The sequence below is a fragment of the Nelumbo lutea genome, chromosome 6 (assembly GCF_056320005.1).
Source record: "Nelumbo lutea isolate HS-2025 chromosome 6, American lotus-T2T, whole genome shotgun sequence".
In the NCBI taxonomy this organism is placed as follows: Eukaryota; Viridiplantae; Streptophyta; class Magnoliopsida; order Proteales; family Nelumbonaceae; genus Nelumbo; species Nelumbo lutea.
Genome location: NC_142689.1, coordinates 34,042,313 through 34,051,326, shown reverse-complemented (window position 1 = coordinate 34,051,326; position 9,014 = coordinate 34,042,313). Strand labels below are relative to the sequence as shown.

Genomic DNA, 9,014 nt, shown 5'->3' with positions numbered 1-9,014 from the left:
CAATTTAAACAATAACAACTAACCCAAAAAATAGGGGAATGTGGATCTCTAATACCCGATTTGTTTTTCGTATCAACCCTTTGTTCTAATCTTCCACTGTTGTGGAGATTAGAGTTACAGAAGCACTGGAAGCAAGCTCAACCAAAACCCCTAAATTTGTTTAGGACTTGTTGCAGATGGATTCCAAACAAAAGTCTAACCCTCTTAATGAACAATAGTAAAAAATGACATTGTTGAAACGTTGACGACACCAAATAAAAGGCTGCTAATGGAGAAAATACTATTGGAAAAAACTAGGGTTCTTGTGAACTCAAGATAAAAAGTGAAAAAACAAAATAACGGATATAGTGAAAAAAAAACGCTACTAGAAAAAAATTGTTGGAAGCATATTACAACCACTTTTGATGAACTAAAAAAAAGGGGTAATGGAGATTCAGGTTGGATTGAAAGCATTGATGAGCCTTTTGCCTCTTAAAGTTAGTGGTGAAGAGAAGAGTTACGAACAAGGATGCTTCACTTCTCTTTTCACTCTTCTGGATATTTAAAATGGAACGCGATATGGTGTAGTGCACCTACACCAAAGGTTTTATGTAGACACTCTGATACTAGTGATGAGTGTACCTGTAACATGTGACCGAGACACAAGCCCTTTAGGCAAGATGCAACGAGGGACTAGCTAATCCGAATTGAGCTTTGACCTCTCTTGACTCTTTTTCACATAGAACTTTTTCATGCGTTAGATATAAGCCGTGTACCCCTTATATAACAGGCTTAGTCTCTAACATTTTTTTGCGCATTTAATACTAACATGAATGTTATAAAAGAACTGTTGGTTGATTAGGTCAAAACTTCTCTAGATTGAGACAAGTGTCTCACTAATCAAGGATCTTGTCACTTGATCATTCAGTCTACACTAGGCCAAATGGTCCGCCATTGACCCAATGAGAGTTGGAATGGATCTGGTTAATATTCCAATAATAATATCTCTATGCAAAAAATACTTGTGCAAAAAACAACCAAAAAATGATTTTTTTATAGGAAAATAGATAAATAATAATACAAGGAAAAAGCTTGGTTGCGTGTGAGAGTGCAGCATAGAGATGATTTGTTCTCCATCAACATGTGGCTTGTCACATGGCCATTGAATTCTCCAACATGTTGAGAATTAGCAAGTGAGGGCCTATGGCCACTTTTCCAACAGTTACGCAGTTATTGAATTTGTGCTACTTAGATTGATTATGATTATTTCATCACATGTTGAGTAATTATTTTGGAGTTTTAGCACTTGCCCCTTTCTTGTCGTGTGTATATGAGGATGTGTGCTACTATAGTACTTAATTCTTTAACAAAGAATGTAGTGAAAGGTAAATTGAGGCAACAACTATGCTATGAGGCAAAGCAAGGTATTGCAGTTATGCTAATGCCCATGGTGTTGTTAATGGTGTGAGATGACTAATCACATAGTCTTACACTTTAAAAAATTTATAAATAATTCACAAGTAAGATTAGGCATGTGATCCATCCCCTTTATCTCTATGTTTTTATTTTCATGCTCCGTTCGCTTTTCAGTAAGTTACTTACCTAGGTAAATGTAGTTACCTGGGTAAGTTTTTCTTGGGAAACACTTACCTGAGTAAGTGCATTTATCCATGTTCTTTTATTTCTCATATAAATAGGGTAATGACCATTTTATCCATAAAAATCCATTATTAAAAGGGGCATTTTTGTCCCATTCAAGTGTTGGCACCTTTCCCCCTAGGTGGTGCGAGTGCTATAGAAATTGCCTTTTGCTTTTACTTTTAGTGTGATCCATCCCCTTTAAAGTTCTTTTTGTTAGACAGTTTTGTATGCCCTTAGCTTCAATCAAAATTGATGTACTTTATGAGTTTATTGTAAATGAATAAAAGTACATATTTGATTCATGTTCCCTTGGTATGTTTCTGTGTAATACCCTTAAATTGGACACTTATTGAGACTCGTGTTAGTTTAGAATGTTCACAGCCAGTGGGTCGGTCTAGGGAGACCTATCCTGACAAGGCTGACACTGTGGTGCCACCAAGTCGGTTGGGGTGGCATGTCTCAGCTACCGGGGTGAGACCCTAGGCACATACAGTGTGGGATTAATTGAATCTTTGAACTGGACCAGATTTCTAGTATTGCCCTGGACCTTGGAGATTGATGGGCAAAACTGAAAAGTTACACCCGACCCCTAGACTCGATTATGATACTGCACTAGGTGTCGGATCGGGTTGTCTTTGATGTACCAATCAGTGAGATCCTTAGCGGGCGTCAAAACCTGGGATGTTGGGACAATCCGAGAATTCATCTGAGTGGGTGATCATAGTGACAGGATCAACCCCTTTGTCGGACAAAGGCAATGATCGGGGATGTGCTCTCACTGTTGGAAACCAAGACTGCCGGCAACCGATTTCAACCGTTGAGATTTGTTTTGCAAAGTATATTTTATATGAGATATAAAAGTATATATATTATGGTTTCTAAAATGTTTGCAAAAAGGTTTTAATTCCCGGGATCCATATAAGTGGAGAGTGCAACACTGTTCCTTGCAGTCGAGGGAGAGGTCCTCTCTTGTCGGGCAGTGTATGATCATTAAGGGCCGAGAGGTTAAGTGTAAGACCATTGAGGATAATACCTGATGGGCTAATCTTGCATCTGCCCACAGTCCCTGGGTGTTACAAGGTGGCTTGGCCCAGAGACCACTTAGGGTAAGTGCTGGGCCCATAGAGCCCATTTGATGGGTTTCAGGGGGTGCACTGTCTTAACAGTGTATTCGACCAGGCTTTGTAGCAAAGGCTGGGCCAAACCCATGTGGCTGATGTGTAGATCAATGCTTGGGTCCCACGCCATACAAGGAAGCCCAACTGGGCAGCAGTTAGGAAGGTTAAGTGAGCACATAAGCTTAATGGGCCTAAAGCCCATTTTGAACTGGGCTATTAATTTAGTTAATTAAAGGGGCGAATTCTGAGATGGATTAGCAGTTAGGATAGGGTCTTAACCCTATCCACTCAGAGAGTCCAGATCTGAATGTGATTCAGATCTAAAAATCTCCTAATAAGATTATGATAAAGCTAATCTAATATGCAGATAAGATAAGGGTTTATCCTTATCACTAGAAGAGAAGGTTGGTCCAAATATGATTTGGATAAGCACCTCCTAATGGGATTAGGAGCTGATCTTTTAAGTTAACAAAAAGAAGGAGGGCGCGGCAGCCTTGAGGGAGACCAAAAAACACATCAGATCCTCTTTAGTGCTGAAATCAAGAAGAGAGAATTCTGCACCCTGCGAATACTCTCTTGCCGCCTCCCTGCTCTTGCCGCCCTGTTTGCCAGTTCGATCTCCAGCTGTGGGAGAAGTCAAGATTGGATCTTGACATCAGTTCTTTGAGAAAGGATTGAAAAGGAAGTTGTGCTCACGTTCCATCCTGCTGGTTCTTGTGAAGGACAGAGTTCTTGGGGAAGAACACTGCTGATTCTGCTCCATCCTGCACTGCGCCATTTTCAGTGGGAGCAGTCTTTGGATCCTTCCTTGGGCGTGAACACCTTCGTTGGGAGATATTACTTCTCCGTATCAGGTATTATTCTCTCCCATTTCTTTTCGTTCAGATCTGGTTCAGTTTAAGGTTCAAGATTGATCATTGAAAATATGATTTTCTAAATAGGGAATGTGATTCCCAGTTGAAGGGAGAGAAAAATTTTTGAAATTCGCCCCTTATTCCGCAATCTTTGGGCGTCCATGGGATGGATCTCTCATCCCCCTCACTTTTTTATCCATCATACTTTTCTCTCACAAAACCATTTTCATACTGATTGTTTTCAATATCCTTAATTTTTTTGTTAGTCATTGCACAAGCTTATTTCTACTGTATATTATGTTAGAACTTACAAGGTATCCATATGATACACAAGCTTGTGTTAAAGATGCCCCATATTCTATAGTGAAAGTAATGTTTGAAATATTGGTAGTGTGTACCATATTAATAAGTCTGGATATAGATACATATCACAATACACTTTTGATATGCATGGACATGGTAGAAAGAAATGAATACACTTGGATCCATTGGGGAAACTCCTACAAATCCCACAAATGCATAAATAATAATACATTTAAAGTTGAAATAATTATCAATAAGTTATAAATACATAAGAAATAAAAACTATTGTAGTTTATATGAAAAGATATATTACAATCAACAATATCATTAGTTTCTGCTCCGACACAAGCAACCACCATATTTGCTCAATTTTATTTTCTATACAAAAGTATGGGCCATGCCCTTAAACATTTTTCATTCAATTTAGGTCATCACGTTAATATTTTTAGACGACAAAACAAATTATAGGGGTATTTTAATAAAATGAAAACCATAGGATACACTTAAATAAATCAACCTATCGGGGGTGTTAAATGACCTAATTGAAAAGACACGCAATTTCTGTGCCCTTGGGCTTAAAAAAGAAGTGGGCTGGATTCTGGGCCCATGTCTACGAAGAGTAGTGTTTCAGTGGATGTGGACCCATCATCTAACGAATTCCCTTCATTGACCGTGCCAGCGTGCGTTTCCTCCCATCTAGTGAGTAGTGGCTAAAGTAGAGGGATCGTCCAATGAAGGAATATGGATCATCTCCCACGTCCCACCTGTATTCTGGAAGGTGGAAAGTGAAAACCCTCTTCTGATTCTCAACATGATAAAAACGTCCAATGAAGGAATATGGATTATCTCCCACCTGGATTCTGGAAGGTGGAAAGTGAAAACCTCTTCTGATTCTCAACATGATAAAAACGTCCAATGAAGGAATATGGATTATCTCCCACCTGGATTCTGGAAGGTGGAAAGTGAAAACGCTCTTCTGATTCTCAACATGATAAAAACGTAACCAAGGGATTCGGGAGCGGAAAGCGGAATTTGTCCATCCGTTCCCTAACATGTTTCCGGATTCCTCCGTTTGGGTTTTCAGACTGAGGGCACACATTTCTGAAAAGGATTTGGTCCCAATTCTCCCCTGGAATTGCTAGGGTTTTCATTTCCGCTCCTCAATTCCGCGGACGGCGACGGCTAAGCCGTTTCCCTTCTTCCTCTTCTCTCTACTTCTCTCCGCCGGCGTCGGTGAAGTTGGATTTCGCTCTTTTCTTCTCCTCCTCCTCTCTCTCTCTCTCTCTCTCTCTCTATTCTTCGACCACCGGCCGCCGATAGATCCATATGTTTATTTTCGCTTGATTGAGATGATTCTTCTGGGCTTTTTATTGTTCTTTTCCTTTTCTATTTACATTAGAGTCTAGCCAACTAGAATTCGAACAGAGCTTCGTGGCTTTCATCTTCGGCGAGCTTCATTGTCCGGTGAGTTTCTCTCCCTACCTCTCCCTGTTTTTGCATGTGTCTGCATGGCAGTACTAGATACTTTCCAGCTTAGATCTGCTTTTCCTTTTTTCCCCCTTACATTTTCTAATTTTCTTTTTTAATTCCTTTTTGCTGTTTTCATACTGTTTCTTATTGATTTTTGCCCTGAATTCAAAATTTAACCTGTGATCTACTCTAGAGTTCGTTAGTCTTGATGATCACATGATGCTCTGGCTTTTTTAGTATTTCTTCTTTAGATTTTGGCTGAACTCATTCTTCACACTCTCTACTTGCTATACTTGTTTTTGCTCGTTGCATTCTACATTTTTATCTGTAATGTTAGTACTTGATGAATCCATACCAAGTGCTTTAGATGAATTGTTTGGTATTATAAACCTTCTGTGAGCAATTTTGTCATTTTATTGTGTTTTGACATGTTCATGATTTGCGCAAATAAATTTTAGAATTATTTGTAACAATAGTATCACTGCTACTTGATGAGTTGAATGCAACCTTGATTGTATAATTGTATTTTAGAGTTAGTTTGCCACCATTCTTTTCTATCACAATGCTAAGTAATACTTGGAAGAATGATTTTTTGATTGGGAAAAATAGACCTTCACCAAATTGTTTTTGTTCCTTTTTCTGTGGTTAAATGGTGTCTAAATTACTAAGGTCTTACTTTGTTGAATGTATGGTACTTGGTAAAAACTGTAGGAGAAGATTCAGAGATGCATCCTCTGAGATAAAAAAAGCCATTACCCAATGTTGGTAGTTTGTTCTCCTGAGATGAAAAGGTGAAATTTCAACAAATGTCTTGGTAGTTTGTTCTACTGAGATGAAAGATCATATATGAATTGCCTGGTTGGTAGGGTCTTCTTCAGACTCTCAAGTGTTACATGGTTCATCAACAAGAGATGACCATCTTCATATTCCATCGGGTATGGCAACAATTTTTTCACTAGTATTGTAGTTGATAAACACAGGTCCTTCTAAATGAATTAATTTTAAATTATATTGTAGATAAATGTTTTCTCGTGGAATCCAGATATGCTAAGGGATGAGGACTTTTAGCTTCTTATCGTGAAACAATGTAGTAACATGGCTCTTGATAGAGAAGAATGACAAGACAAGATTTGTACAGCTGACCCAAATAGTTGGTTGAGTATGGTTAGACAAGGTAGCACTCGAAATAATGGGCAGGAAGTGATGATAGTGATCCAACAAATTATAAAGGAGTTATTTATTTACTCTTTGACATTCAACAGCAAGGAATGTAATTTAAAGAACATTCAGTTTTATGGAAAAGCAATGAGATATATTACAGACTACCTCTTTGATGTAAAAACTCAAATTAGGTTTACTTGTGCTTACTGCATTGTTCATAGATTCATGTGGGAGAGCAGTCAAATGATCTACAATTAGAATATGCTGATCATGATTTAGAAACTGAAGGTCCCTGAAAATGCTGATGAGTTTGATGTTGAGATTGCATGTATTCAAATAACAGATCAATGGAGCTGATCAAAAGAAAGTAACAAATCAATAAACAGAAGACAGAATGGCTACTCAGAAGTTTGAGGATTTTCAAACTCAAAAAGGACAAGAACATGATCTTTAATATGCTTTTTTATTATTGCAGAGGAATTTTCTTTTGTTGGATCCTTTGTTTTTTTTTTTGATGAATGAATAGTGTTTTTATTAAATGGAGATAGAAATAGTACAATCAACCTAAGAGGAGGCAGTAGGCGTTACTTCCCCTTAAGGATGATTCCAATCCCAAACTCTTCTCAGATTACAGTTTACAAAGTATCCCAAAGCAGAGAAACCCTTGAAGCCCCTTGTTTAGCTAGAGAATCTGCCATGGCATTGGTCGATCTGCTAACCTACTGAAATCTAACTGACATAGTCCTTGTAAACCATTTGACATTTTTGGTCCTTTAATTTCTAGTGTTTACCTTTTGGTTTCCTTTCCTGTAACAGAAATCTATGAGCTTGTATGGTTTTCATATTGGATCTTTTTTCTGGGTAATAATGTTTAAATTCATATATATGACATTTGGATTCATCTTTTTGGTAGTGGCTTGGTATATAATATTAATTTCATACTTGATGTGACTTTTAGCATGATTTTTTTTTTTTTTTATTGAAGCTCGAGGTTATGTTTTACTTTATTTTTTGTAGGCTTTGTATTGTTTACTTCGAATATTTATTCTTATATGCTTGAGTTCATGTTGATGTGTGATTTAGATTTTTGAGGATGGGTAAAATTAAGAAGAAAAATCAGAAAGAAGGTAATGAGAATGACAGAGGCTATCTAAATTGGAACATAGAAATGGATCGTGCCTTGGCCACAGTCCTCATTCAACTACTAAACAGTGGCAATAAAACAGATGGAGGATGGAAGCCAATTGCTTACAGTACTGCTACAGAGGCAATGAGGATGCAATTTCCCCACATTTCTATTACAAAAGACAACATCAAGAATCGCCTGAAGGTTTGGAAGATTCATTATGCTTTTATTACCGACATGCTTAGACAAAGTGGGTTTACATGGGATTACACCAGAAATACCATATCATTTACCGATGAGAATGTATGGAAAACTTATGTTGAGGTACGTTATGCCTTTTCTTGGGTTCCTTTTGAAATTTATACTCTCCTTTTCCCTTCTTTCTGTTAGACGTTCTATTGTTGAATCTAATAATGCAGCATTTTTATAGGCAAATCCTGGTGCAAATCTAATAATGCAGCATTTTTATAGGCAAACCCTGGTGCAATTAAGTACCGTAATAAGGTTATTGAAAATTGGGATGACATAGTAACAATATGTGGAAGTGAGAAAGCAAATGGGGAAGGTGCTGAAACAGCTGCAGATGCTGAGGAAGCAAATGGGGATGATGCTGGTGATACAAATTCTGTTAGTTTGGAAGGTACAAGAGTAGTCGATGCTCTTAATTCTCCTAATGGTGTTGGAATCAGGCAAGCAAAAGTACGATCATCATCTACATTGGTTAACCCACTACCAAGCAAGAAAAGTAAAACCAAGGATACACTTGCATCTGCCATTGCAAAAATGGCTGCTTCCTTGGAGAAATATATGCTTGCTTCATCTAAGAAAGAGTCTGATCCAAGAGAGGTATACGAAGAAGTTTGCAAGGTTCCAGAGCTCGAGGAAATGGAGTGCCTCAAAGCTTGTCAATGTTTCATGGACGACGTGAAAGCATTCTCCATGCTAAAGAGCCTTCCCATTGAAAGGAGGAAGGGTTGGGTATTGTTGACTATAAGTCGTCACTTCACTTAGATCTTTCTTTCTGTTTTTCTTTTTGAATCTGTCATGGACATCAATGGTAGTATGACTACTTCTGTGATTAGGTTAGGAAAGAAATGGAAACCGGTAAATGTAAATATTGATTCTGTAAATAGATGAGCTCTGATAAATTCATACATAGACATGGCTATGGGATTTTCACTTGAATAAGAGGTAGACCTTCATGGTAACGAAATTAACCAGTGGCCATCTCGACAACTGGATCATCGGCCAAATAATCATCATAAATTCATAGAATGCATATAAATTTCATCAAAACTTGATTCCATTTTCAGAGTAGAAAATTGGTGGAAGTGGAATGTTAATCTTAACGCCCTCAGATCT

General features: G+C 37.8%; 1 protein-coding gene across 1 annotated transcript; it reads left to right on the top strand.

Moving 5' to 3' along the window:
• The first annotated feature begins 4,593 nt into the window (after nt 1–4,593).
• Nucleotides 4,594–8,808, top strand: LOC148848457 (uncharacterized). Its single transcript, XM_088951157.1, has 3 exons — nt 4,594–5,359; nt 7,610–7,976; nt 8,124–8,808. The coding sequence occupies exons 2-3, from the start codon at nt 7,620–7,622 to the stop codon at nt 8,661–8,663; spliced, it is 897 nt and encodes a 298-aa protein (XP_088807283.1). The 5' UTR covers nt 4,594–5,359; nt 7,610–7,619; the 3' UTR covers nt 8,664–8,808.
• Nucleotides 8,809–9,014: the final 206 nt, after the last annotated feature.